The sequence below is a fragment of the Pyrgilauda ruficollis genome, unplaced genomic scaffold (genome assembly GCF_017590135.1).
Source record: "Pyrgilauda ruficollis isolate IOZ18807 unplaced genomic scaffold, ASM1759013v1 scaffold14, whole genome shotgun sequence".
In the NCBI taxonomy this organism is placed as follows: domain Eukaryota; kingdom Metazoa; phylum Chordata; class Aves; order Passeriformes; family Passeridae; genus Pyrgilauda; species Pyrgilauda ruficollis.
Window position 1 is genome coordinate 1,030,488 of NW_024512543.1, and position 13,984 is coordinate 1,044,471.

At 38.4% G+C, this 13,984-nt stretch overlaps 1 protein-coding gene across 5 annotated transcripts in view; it reads right to left on the reverse strand.

Moving 5' to 3' along the window:
* The window catches only part of MEIS2 (Meis homeobox 2), a 172,763-nt gene that overhangs the window by 117,892 nt on the left and 40,887 nt on the right, over positions 1 to 13,984 (reverse strand). For 4 of the 5 annotated variants that reach the window (XM_041460023.1, XM_041460021.1, XM_041460024.1 and 1 more), the window contains exon 8: positions 2,830 to 2,975. In XM_041460023.1, the coding sequence (XP_041315957.1) occupies positions 2,830 to 2,975 (146 nt within the window). Of the gene's footprint in view, positions 1 to 2,829; positions 2,976 to 12,958; positions 13,061 to 13,984 lie in introns of all 5 variants that reach the window. The other variant, XM_041460020.1, reaches the window with a different exon arrangement.

Below are 13,984 nucleotides of genomic sequence, written 5' to 3' on the forward strand. Positions count from 1 at the left end.
TTTAATCCATGCCAGAAGAGATGGACTGCCACTGCCTCTCCTTCCAGGGAAATCAGAGGTTAATGATTTTTGTCATATTGAGACTAACAGCTAACAATTGCTACAGTTGGCCTTTAGTTTTTTATTTGTCCTTTTGAGGTATTCAGAATAGGTGACAATGGATTGCAGTTGAGAACATATGTAGAGAGACCCCTGTGGCTTATGGAAAAGTTGCTCCATGCTGGTTGGGTGTTTGAAAAAAAAAAAAATACAACCAGAGCTCTTTTATGTTCCTCTCCTTAATGAATGCATGAATGTCAAAATGTACCAATGGCCCATTCAGGGGGCAAAGCCTAAGCAGCTCCTTCTTTAAGAACACATCCTGAGACATAAAATACATTTGCTTAACAAATTAAAATAATGAGATAATTCAATTAGTTTCTTAAAAAAAAAAGAGAGAGAGAGAAAGAAAAAAGGGTACATCGGGGGATTATTGTAATACAAGAACAGGTCATACAGCACAAAAGAGGAACAAACCAATTTGAAATAAGGTTAGAGTAGTAATGAAGGAATGTACATTGAATCATGGACTGTCATTGTAAAGATATTTACTTGAGACAATAAAATTGCACATCACAGATTCCCCCGTTCTGGCTCAGCCAGAGTAACATTTTGAATGGACAAGCTAATTTGAGAAAAAGTGTGAGATCTTTAAAAGAAAGGAGTTTTCTTCCTTCCCTGCATGTGTTTATGGCAAGAATCTTTCTGAATTTACATTGCACTGGTCAGGGGTCTCCATTATCAGTTTGCAGGTCTGAGAATTACAGCGCAGTAAATCTTTCAACGCCTGCAAACTCATTAAAGCCTGGACGGTAAAAGGTTTGTGTTCATTTAATCTGATTTTTGTGAGGCCATCCTCACCAGTGACGGCAAATTTCCTTAATTCATGCAGGATGGAGAGGGTCAGGAGAGAGAGGATGGAAACAAGGAAAAGAGATTTCAAAAAGCCAGAAGGACTTTCCGCAAGAGAAGCAAGAGGCAGTTGACTGTTTAATAAGCAAGTGTCAAATGCTTTCAAGGAGCACATAAGAAAGAAAGGCAGAAAGGAAAAAAAATAAATATCACAAATTTCATAGGAGGAAATGGAGTTAGCATGGAGGTGTCTACAAACCAAACTTGTTTATTTGTGGTCCTGCTTTTTGCTGTCTGCCTGTACTACTCATCTAAAGATACCCTACAGCTAATCGAAAAACCCTCCACTCGCACTTACTCGACTTCCAAATTAAAAACATTTTACAGGTTAGTAAATCTCCAGCTGAGGTGATGTAGCAAAGAACAGCTGTGAAGTAATTTTGATAATGATGAGAATAATAAGCACATGGCAAGGTTCAGGGCTTTGCTGTTGCAGCTTCAGTGCTCCTGAATAGATAAAAGTGATTAAATACTCCTGATTATCCCTGACCAATATGTAATGGATTTACAGCCCTTTCAATTAGTCAGTATTTGCTTAGGACTCATTATTTTGTCTTTGGTTAAGTAATCAGCCCAGAGACTCATGTTCTGTCTAATTCCTCTGAGCCAAGTGGGTACAGGGCACCTGACCTTTGAAATGGCCATAGCTGAGAGGCAGGAATAACCACTACTCCAGCAGAGACACTGGCTATTCCAGCTAATCCTGACCCCACAGGCCAGATCAATGCACCTTAGTTTGCTACTAATGTCCTTACATCAAAATGATGGTTTAGAAATGTGAATCTATCGCTCCCCCCTTTAGCTGTGCTGCTGGCAGAGCAGTTCGATAGTTTCTATCATAAATAAACCGGGTCCCGGAATCATTACACTGTAACCAACAGCAGGAATTTATAAAACCATGGAAATTTTTAAACTTTGATAGAAGAAGAGGCAGTTAATAACAGTTAGCATTTTAAGCCTTATCAAGTAAGCAACAATTTCAAAGTGCGAGAAAGAAGAAAATTGATAATTTTACCAGTTTCCATCATTTCCCACATGAAGTAAACAAGGTTTACTAGGTTGTCTGTGGAACTGTGCTTTGATGCCTAAGTGAAGCTATAATAGTCAACAGAACACCAACACAAAACCGATAGCAAGCAGACAAATAAAGCCCAAGGAAAGCACTGCTATTTCACTTATTTAATCTCTCTCCTCCCAAATGTGAATATGGTTGTTTTAATATTTATGGACTTGAAGAGAAGCAAAAAAGGCGCTTATTCTCTCTGTTACACAACTGAAAAATTAGGGAATCTGTAAGCCTTCTTTATTTCCTCACAAAAAAGTAACAATGACAAGATTGCAAGCTGCTGCTTTAACTTCTCTAACATCCACAGTGTATGTCAGCACACGCACACAGACCAGGGCTCTCCCTTTCACCACATACATACAAAGTTTGTGTAAACAGAGGCCAGCAATAAAGAATCTGGAAGGCAGAGCTTTGTATGTGTTAAAGTAAGAATCCCCCTTTTGCTGTCCGTAGGAGGATTTTGAATAGTTCAAAGCCAAAAATGGTTACTTTGTATATAGGTGGTGTTCCTTGCTAAGGCGTTGTACTCTCTCTTTTTCCTTCTATAGGATGTGTGTATATATATGTATATATATACACATACACACACATATAGATAGACAGATAGACAGACAGATAGATAGATAGATTTCTTTGAGATTTATCATGATTCCAAGACCTAAGGAAAAAAAAAATCTAATAAAAAAAAAGCAACAAAGCCTGAGACCTAATAATGGGCAAAAAATTATGGGTATAATTGATTTCTAATAATGATGAATAAACCTCATTAGGCACATGAATAGGAATTTATTTTGGTTTTGGTCACCACTTACTGTGAGATGCTGGAAAAGCCACGCTCTCATGATATTTGTTGCTACTTTGGGGAAAATGCCTCTTTTCTTCTGACGCTTTTTGTCCTTGTCTGGGTCATCATCATCTCCTGTACCAGGTGAGGCTACACTGTTGTCTAAACCATCACCTACAACAAAGAGAAAAACAGGAAGGAGGAGATGTTTAATGAACCAAATACAGAAGCCAAAAAATATCATTAATTGCCAAGACATTACGACATTTTGGGGGGTTTTTATTTGTTAGATCAGGCACATACTGTTTCTCATTATATAAGAATGCTGATGAAAATATGTAAAAATTAGAAAACCGTGTCTCTCCAAATACTAATTTTGTGTTTCACACATGCATATATCATTAATTCAATTATAATTGTGTGCTTGACATAGTGCAGTAGCTCTTTTTCAATTATGGGATTCAATGTGGGAAAACCTGCCACAAGAAAACCCATTTACTGTAAATGCATCCCTACAACCATTCTGAATATGTACGTATAAGTAATCAAGTTAAATGTTCTGTAGTCTATATATTCGAGGCCCTCTGCAGAGGTGGCAGTAACCATGTCACCGTTCAGTGCACATAACACACTGTCAGATGAGCCCCTCCCAGTAACCATCACCTCCCAGCACACGTACACACGCACTCACAAACACGTACACCTAGTGTGACCCTGCATACAGCATTTGCATGACATGAAAACTTCTACATCTCTGCATCAGTGATTATTATCATTAAAAAAAAAAGATGCACATCAAGGTAGAGCTCTCACTTAATCAGAACTTTCCATCAACATCCTTCTCTTCTGTGCTTTTCCCTGGCATTAATTGTGCATTAGCAAAAATCATTTACTTTTAACAGTCATAGTTATTTTTTCTTGCCCTCCAGCAAAAATGCCTTGAAAGCCTGCCTGGAGGGCATCTAAATTATGTATCTGAAAAACTCTTCTGGCAAGGCATTGCAGGACCCCTACTTTCTTAAAATTCATACGAGCACGTCTTCCTGTTTTTGGGAAGGCATCAATCAAGAGCAGCAATATATGCCATATTCCTACATTAATATTTGAACTAATAACTTTAAAAAAAGGAAAGAAACAAGATCCGACTTGTGGCATAATCAAATGCAAAATAAATGAAGAATACTGGGACAGCACTGAGACTTTATAGATTGCTGTGTTTTCCTTACACATCATTAGCCCGGAGCCACACGAAAGAGGAAAACAGAGAAGTGGAGAGTTTATGCTCCCTGCTGGTGTTTAAGAAGCTGAGGTCCTGGAAGGACATCTGGGAATTGTGCTGAGACGGTGGTTTTTGTAATTTAAGAATAGACATTCATTAGCAGTAAATGCCATAAATCCCATGCTAAGTAAAAACCTTGTCCAAGAAAGCCTAAAACAATAAACTCTGTGCTCAATGTAGCCTGAGCTAGACGCTCCATAGCTTCCTGAGGAATGCTATAGATTCATGAGCTAATTCCTATAGCCTCGTCTAGATCTGTAGTGCTACTAAACGAAATACATTGCTGCTACATACAGTCCATTTGCTTCAAAACTTGCATTTCAGCTCCATCTTCCCTCCCATGCCAGATCACCCTTCTTGTACCGTGTCCCCTCTGAAAAACCGACCCTTTTGGATGGGAGAGACAGAAAAAGCCACAGCAAAGAGCTGGCAGATTAATTTTATTGACATTTCCATTTTCACTGCAATGTGATACCCTCCATCACATGGAAGAGATGACCCTCACTATTTACAGACTGACAGGCCACTTCATTACAACCACCCTGCCCCAAGGCAGAGCAGCTCCTTTCCATCTGCCCAAACACCAGAGCAAGACCCTGAAGTCGCTGCTCTGTTTCTTGTGCTTTTTTTTTTTTCTTCTATTAATGATAGAGAAAGGAGAGCCAAATCACAGTGAACTAGTTGAAGAGGTTATGGAAGCTCTCAAGACTGTAACCAATACATTCCTGACACAACTGTTTGCTTTTGCAATATATCAGTTATTTAGAAAGCACTCCTTTCTGCTGCTTTCTTCCCCCCCCACGTATTCCACCCTACCCCTCTCTCACAGACACGTGTGCGCGCGCACACACATGCACACACTCTTTCCACTATGCCAAGGAACTGCTGCAAGGCAAATTCTCACAAACACTAATGGCTTCTGACTGCTCCTTGGCAACCCCAGCATTTTAACCTGGGTGGATATGCTCTCCAAAATACAGACACTGGAGCTATCTCATCAGCTGTTCATGTGACACAGATGGAGAGTGGCTATTAGGAGCCAGGCAATGGGCCTTGGGGATCTGAGGTGCTGTACTGTAGCCTCAGGCAATTTTGAAAAGCAGTACCCGGAGATGGGGGGAAAAAATCTCTACTGAAAGTGCAAGTTTGAAGTCAGTCAGTCTGTTTGTCTATCTGTCGTGTGGATAAAGATATCTTTGTCTCTTTATGTAAAAGTAATGTGTGTATGCACAGGATGTGTGGAGCTGTAAAACTTCTGCTCTGCACCATCCTTTCAAACCACAGAAACACCAGTTCACTCTCTCTATGGACAAATTCCTGTCTGTCTGCATATACTCTCCTATTTGTGAGCATCCTCAGCAGGAGTCTCCCACACGCTATATCAGTGTTTGGACTTTTTGATGAGGTTATTAATACCCTGGTTTAAAAAAGCTAATAGCAGCCCAAGAAATAAAAGTTCAATTAAAGCTCTCATTGCCTTCCCATCCTAATCAGCAGCTGAAATCCTAAGAGTCGGTGCTTCCCTAATCTGTTCCATAACCTCACAAAAGAAAATTCATATATTGTAACTCTAAATGATATCAGAAGAAAAATACAGCAAGATTTGTTCCTCCTGGTGTATGACAGACCTGTTAATCTGTATTGTCATACCTTTAATAGGACTACAACCACTCATTTTAGTGGATGCAACTTCTAGTGAGAAGTCATAGAAAAAGCCCATAACTGTCTTTTCCAAGATGGAATTATTTACTTCTGGTCCTAGCTTGCTTTATCCAAATAAATGTCAGTTACTTTAAATGAAGAAAAGTAAAATATCAAAAGTGAAATAAAATGAACAGATATGAAAGTCACTTTATGGCAGACTGGATTAACTATATTTTTCACTACTGTATGAAGGAATCAAAATTTAAATAATTTAAATCATCATTACAAGAGATTCTGCTTATGTGAACCATTCTTATCCTGGTTTAGATGGTAATTTGTAAGAAGAGTAGAGTCAAATCCTAATTTTATGGAAATGGCAATTATACAAGCATAGTTACCCAAGTTTTCCAGAGAAGAAATTAAGGTTTGGATTTTGGTCCACCGTCTCTTTCTTTCACACAGAACCAAAAAAAGTAAGGGGTATTTTCTCCTGCTTCTCATACTGTTCACTCATTTATTCTTGTGCAAAGAGTACACATGATTGCAAAATTCTATCAGTGTTGCAGGAAAGTGGAGTATTCTTAAGTGGCACTCTCTTTGTGGAGGTGTCAATGACTAGGCATGATTCCAACCAGTAGAGAATTAGGCATATTACCCAGCTTGTTTAAGATTATAGCAATGCTATGTAATAGTCTCAATAACCCCTATAAAAGATGGAAAGAGTTTACAAGAAACCTTGCGAAGGGACCCACCTGGGGTTCCTTAAAGACCTTCTCTTCTAGGGGAAGAGTTTGTTGAGGACACTGAAAATACAAGTCTTCTTTACACAGAGGGAAGTTGGGCTTCCACACTGGCTCTGTGTTAGGCGCTCCTTGTATGTGCTGAGGGTTTCCTTCCACAAGCTGAATTGCTTTGCATTGAAAGCAAAGGAGAATACCTCTTCTTTAAAAAAATATCAAATAAGCAGTCATTGCAGGGTTTCCATTGCGTCATAATTCCAGCTTGCTGCAAACTGATTTCCTTGGACAGATAAGCTTGCAAGTCCAGTGTTGACATAGCCAAAGACTCTGAGAAACAGAGACCAGTCCTATGCAACACCTGTCCAACCTTATTATGTCAATGAATTTTTCTTTGTGAGTCTCCCACACTACCAGTATTATCTCAACCCTAGTCTTTGTGTTCTTCACAGAGTAAAAACCCAGCAACAGATGAAGCAAGTTCAGAAGTTGCCCATCTTGTCCTTTTACCACTTGTGAACAGGATGAATAACCAATTCCCAATCTATCAAATGGTAACTGAAAAGGATGACCCAGTCAGGCCAAAGCACAGCAGCCTGGTAACAGTCCAGATTCAAACTAGAAATAGTTTCTGTTACCATCATAGCAAGTAGAGCAGTTAAAAACTGATTTCTGGAAAAGTACATTTCAGAACCCAGTGTTTAGAGTTTCTTCACCATTAGAGGTCCCTTACAGCTTTAAGGTTTGTCACATTAAAGGAAAAGAGAGAACAGCAGGAGTATCTAAACTCGGGGGAAGACAAGACACTTTGCCATTTTTCTAAAAATAGTGGATGCAATATGAAAAGCACATTAAAGGATTCTGTAAAAGAAAGCTGCAGTGCACTATGCTGATCTTAAGTAAACTACTCTAATAGTCCAGACTAATATTTTGATGGAGTGGAATATGTAGATTTAAATGCAAAACAAAGAGGAAAATCTGCATGCAGCCTATATTCATAACTTGCAATTATTTATTTGCACTTACGTGTCCATCTAGACACATAAATATTGTAAACCATTATTAATAAGGCCATTCAGCTTAGTAATACGATCCATATCACCACCAGAGAAAAATCTTAAAAATCTGGTTAATTATCACTGTCAAAAAGCTGGAGAGAAGTGTCTGAAGATGTTTTTGAAGATAAGATAGTCTGTACTTAAGGGCAGACTAACAGAGAGGGAATGTCAGCTCCAGAATCAAAGACCCTTCAGGAGAATCCTTATCTTCATTCCATCCTGTTACAATTATCAGGCTCTTAGCCTTACAGCTCCAGTAGATCACAGATCTTTGAATGAAGTCCTGACTATGGATTGTTTTCTTCTTTCTCTTCTTCTTAATGACCCCTGTTCCAGGAAGTCGACTTAAGTCTCCTCACGCCACAGGAGCCATACTTATCTCCTACATTTCTTGCCCAGGGAAACTAAGTTAAGATAGGTTATGACTGGCAAGTATGGGACTTGGAAAATCACAAACAGTTCAGGTGGGCAACCCAGGTTAGAGCTGTGCCATCATTGGCAGTGCTCTGCCAGTACCTGTGCTGGTTTTGCTAAATTACTTTATCCGGGAGGAAAGGAGCCATCAGAAGCTGTTCAAGGGCCTGACAGGCACACTGAGCCTGTGCTGACCTGCATGGTCGCTTCTTCTTGGAGTGGAGTGTCCTCAAGCGAGCTGCTGTAGTCAGACCACGGCATTCTCTGCCCTGGTGTCTCTGGGACACCACACATATGTTTCATGGTTCCCTGTTCTATGCTTCAGAGAGCATCTTGGACAGAAAGAAAGGGTGGACACTAGAGAGAACAGGAGAAAACTTCAGACATATACCACTACCATCTCTCTTCCTACAGAGGATGTTGTCCTGTTGCCCTTCTAGAAGCAGGAAGGAGACAAAGACCTGGCCTTGTCTCTTGCTGCTCTTTTGTTTTCCAGAAAAAAACCCAGCAATTCCACTGGGCTGATAATATAAAGATGACATGTATGAATTTCACACATGTATTAATTAATAATTATTACAAATTCAAATAGGAAGAAAACTTAAGATGCTATCAGATCCCACATACAAAGCTCTTCTACGTAATCTAATTACAACTCAGCATAGTTTGTCATTCAGGAGCAAGTCCCTATTGCCATCTGGCAATATGTGTTAAAGGCTTAAGGACTTGCATGGTATCTTCTACATAAAGTGTATTTACAAGAGACAGAATGAAAACTGTTTATTTTCTGTTTCTGGATAGGCACCTGTCTAGGGTCACTAACATATCTTACTTGCAAAAAGGAATTCACAAATGTTTTATTATTTATTCAAAGTAGGAATGACATTTCAGCTCTTATTATAGCCATGCATGCTATAAAATCAGTGATCTAAATCTCTCAAAATTATTTTCAGAACTGTTAAGTTTCACATTTCCCCTTTTATTATTTTTCTGTCCAAAAATAAGAAAAAAGACGGGCTTTTTTTGTGTCCTTAATTGTCTGTGCTTAGATTTCATGTTTATTTGTAAAGGAAACTGAGAAATCTTAGAAATTCTGTCAAATGTCAAAAATGTATTATTGTATATAAGAAAAAACTGATAAACCACAGTTTAAATGTTAAGCTCTTATACAGCCAGGACGTTCACAGTTCGTTCATTGCAATCCAACATTTTTTTCACATCAGGTGAAAAAAGTGTTCCAATGCAGACAAGGGGAACAACAGTAAAGCAACCTGCTAATTACTGATCTCTCTTACGTTCCTGCTGTGCTAAACTGTCCAGACATGTCGAAGTGAAATTTTTCTGCGATTTTCAAGTGACTAGTTCATGGCCCACTGCCGTGGAGTGCAGGAGAAGGGATGAAATGCTTTAGTTTACATGCAACATTTACTAACTGTGTGGGTTTTCCGACATTAAAGAGGGGACAGTGACCCATGCCACCTTTTTCACACTCAAAAGAGCACTGAAAAAACAGTCTTCATAGGCTTACCTCAGGCTTCCCTGGCCCTTAACACCCTCCCCCCAGGGTAGGAGCAGAAAGAGAAAAAAGAAGGGATTTTATGCTCCTTTCTCTTCAACTTTTCAGGCGGTATAAGCAGCATTTAGCAAATTCAGCCTCCAAATGGCTCCAAATGCTCTGAGCTGCAGGGGCTCATCCTTTGTTAGCCTCCCTCTATTTACACAGGATTTACGCAGGCTCTCCACTGAAGAGACCACATGTTTCTGACAGAAAGCACTTCCATTCACACTGCATCAGGCAACAGGATTGTAACCACTGCAGCTTCACGCTGACCTGAGATTAGGGATTTCAGCAACATTGAGATGGTAACAATCTGCTAACTAACGAAAATTATCCATGGAGAACTCTGCTGCATACTCCAGTTAAAACTACCATGGCCAGATAGATTAAAGGGGCAATTAAGAACTAGCTACTGTCAAGGATATGCATGTCCATCTACAAATAAAATGCACACAGAGAAAAATATCAGCAGGGGGAAAAAACAAATTAAAAAAAAAAATTAGACTGCAGCTTGGATTAAAACAATTTCACCCACTGGTTGAAGACATAAAGTGTAAAAACAGACAGATGGACACATATGTAAATGTGGCTGCATTTGTTTCTCTGGAACTGGCAAGTTAGTAATAACAGTATAGTTTAATAATTTATTTTCCATGGTATTTTCACACTGGTTAACTGGGCAGTGGCAACATTTAGGTGGAACTTCGGGAGCGGAATAATTCCTTCTATCTAATTGCTTCTGGGGCAAACAGACTGAACTAAGCAACCTTCCTTGCCTCTTCCTACAAGAATTCAGTATTGGAACCCACTATCAGTTTGGGGATTTTTAAAATTTTGTAATTTTTTTTAATCAATTTGGCCAGTCAGGATTTCTGCACTGAGATTTTTTTTCCCCCCCAGATTTAGTATTGTGTCAGGCATTTTCAAAATGGACTACACACACACAAACACAACAAACACTGGTGGTTGGTGCTTGTGATTTTTTTGCTCAATAGCTTTTCATGGGGCAAAGGAAAACTGGATGGGAGCACAGGGCCACAAAGGACCACACAGATCCAGTTTTGAACGAGTTTTATTTTGACATTTTAATTTGGCAAATTATTTTGCTTCTGCAGTGAAGGACAAAATAATTCACTTCCATAATAGTAACTCCTACATGTGTCTGATAACCACTTAAAAAGTACTAGGTATATTCTAAAGTTCTCCATAGTATATCATAATAAAGCTCTTCTGGGCACTCAATGATTCATTTTTAGTGATCTCTCAAATGCCCTTACCCACAGTTAACACTCAGATTTTATTAAGGAAGAAAGCAGGGACAAATGTCCACTTAAGTCCCAGCTCTCAAATTCAACTCTGCTTGCTCTGCAGTACCTAAAGCTAAAGCTTTTTTAATGTTCTATTCACCTCCCCTGTGTGGCATTTCTGCTAACACAGAGTTCACAATCTTTCAGCCCCAAACACAGAAGGCTGCTATCTTGAAGACATCCGAGGAATGTGCCAGATACTATCATCTCCCCTGCAATACAAAGAACCAGAAAGAGGCAGAGACCAAAAGGAGACCGTGCTGATCAGGTTACTAAAGTCCAGAAAGTCTTTCCCAGAATGCTAAATGTTAATCTTTGAACCAGAAAATGTTATAATTAAGATCCTTGTAGTTGGAGGAAATGCTAGCTGTAGAAGTCAAAGGTACAGCCATTTGAAGTTGTACTTTTTTTGCACGTTTATCCTAATCTCGCACCCCTCATGCTGGCACAACTCCCATCAAGCACTTTGTTCTATGCAAGCAAAATTATCATTAATGTCAGTGGCAGTTTTGCCTGAGTAAGAAGTCTAAGACCAGATCCATGTCTTGGTCACAGAAAATTGCAAGCACTGCACAATTCCAGAGGAGATACACTCATTAAAACATGTGGTTTATGCTGATTTATGATGCCCTTCTGTTTAAAAGTGAAACTCACATTCTACCTCACCAGGAATGTGTTCAATAGATTTTTTTCTTTTTTCTGGTTTTAACTTCAATTCCCACCCTCTCCACCTCAGTACAAGTTGGTAAGTACTCCCAGTTTTTGGTATCTAGGCTGAAGTAAAGCATTATTAAAATAGGTTTAAGTATTCTTCAGTATGTATGCTTCAGTAATTACTTTGCAGTGTGAATGTAAATAGCTGTTATTCCGCTTAAATTTTTCATTCTACTAAACACTGTCACACAAAGTGTCCTTGTGCTGCAGTTTTAGTGGCATTCTTTTTAAATCTTTTTTTAATATATTTTTAGAGAAGTATTTTTGGCATTCTCATAGTAATTCTGTTAAGAATACCAGCTGCAGACTGGCTACAGCTGAGGCAACAATAACAAGTCATTAAAGAAATCGGGAGACAAAAAAAATATTTTTCTTTTGCTGAAAGCACATCTCCTTTAAGAGACTATTTTCTTTTTTTAGTTCTGGGATAATGTTTTTCATTTTCTCAATCAACTGTATAAAAGTAAGCATACATTAAAAAGCTATATTTTGTTCTAAGTAGCTTTTTAAAATTTGTTATGCTGTTACTTTTGTGATTTGAATAATATCAAATGTGGGCAAAATAACTAAGTTAAATTAAAATTCTACCTGCAGTTGAAGTAATTAAGTTCAGTTGTACTTCATCAATATTTAACCTTTACTATTTTGCAGTTGTTTATATATAGCAGAATGTGAGAACTTAAAAGTAGATGATGACTAACATCCTGCACCATTCTTCTTCATTAAATCATTAATGTAGTTTCTTTAAGAGTAAAAATGTCTGGTTTTTAAAGGAAAATAGCAATCAGAGCATCTGAATTTTCCTTAGAGCTGTTACAAGTAGTTATAAACTGTGAGATATTTTAATGCCTTGCAGTTCCCCTTAGACCCTACGCTGTTTGTCATAACTGCTTGCTCAGGAGACAGCCCCTAAAATGATGCCCACTAGTACAGCAAGAGTCCATGTACTGTCCACAGTACCCCATTAGAAACCTCTTTTTTCAGGGCTGTTTAGTTATTAGGAAAGCACTCGTTGAAATATTACATATGGGTACACATGGATAAGATTTTTTCAATGAGAAAAAAAAGGACTAGAAGTGTAACAGACAGTTATTCCTGAGAGATAGTAAGTTAAAAGCTTCAATTACTGAAAAGGACACTTGTTAGGCCACAAGTCCAAAATGCATATTTGTCTATTTTAAGATGTATTTAAAAAAATGGAGGATGGCTAAATGCTTAAAAAAAAAAGATGTTTTAGTCGAAAGGTCTCAAAATGAACCATAAAAACTTTTTCTGGTGATAAAATGTACACAAATATGTGTTTTACATAAAACAAATGAAAGTACTGTCTTGATATGCATTCACAAACTCTTGAACAGCGTAAGAAGAGATGCTTATTGTGAATGCATAGTTCATAAAAAAATTTAAAAGTACAAAACAACTCCAAACTTGGCAAGTCTTACATACCATAAGAGCTCCAACACCTATGCACAGTAGGGTGGATTAACCCGCTGGGTGCTGCAGACATATATATGCACCTCCTCCTAAAGTGTTCATTTGGCTGGCAGTCTGGAAAACGCCAGAATGCGAAGGGTTACGTGGGAACACTGACAGTCTGCTCTTGTAGGTTTAACTTAAAGCCCATACTTTAAATATAGGGTGTTATGTATTTGGAAACACAGCTAATACTCTTTATAAGGGATATGCTACTTGGCGCTCAAAACGAAGGACTCAATCAAGTCTTGCTCCCACTGGTGAATCATTCTCCAGATGACAACTGCGTGCTTTGGACCTGCCTGTGTTTATTTTTGGGGGTACCGTTTTTCCTGAATTCTTTTTTCCTGAAGTCTTTTCCTCCAAGAAGCCTTGTAAACATAAACTGTAAACCATCTACAACTTACGTGCTGTACATATTGCATGCTTAAAAGGGGTTACTGGAAAGGCCTGAAATGTTTCTTTTCTTTGAAGTTCAGTAGATGGACAAAAAGAGCAAGCATGAGGGAGCTAAAACTCATAGTTAGTCCCTGACAGATAGCTTTATGATATCAGAAAGGCAGACAAGCAATTTATTTTTTTTTCCATTCTATAATTTTACTGAATTTTTTTCAGGATAATATGATTAAAAAACAAGCAAAAAAGAAGGAATGGCTATGCCCACCTCTCTCTGCAGCCAAATTGTTCCACAAAATGCTTTGGGCTGCTTTAAGAGATTGAAAGTATTGACATACACATAACTCCGTAGAAACTGGGGAAAAAGCTTTTGACAAAAGTTTCAATGAAGTGGATTTAGAAAATAAGGAGGCATAAGAATAGCAAAACCACAGGGTACTAAGTTGTTGTAACTCTATTTCTTTAAAAGTTCACAGCACAAAACTCAAAAGCACAGACACCCGCTCTGACACCTGATGCATTGCCTCTTTGCTCATAACCTGTAATTTCATTTCAGGTCATTCACTGTTGCAGAAAATATTACAAAACACAAATATGAAATGC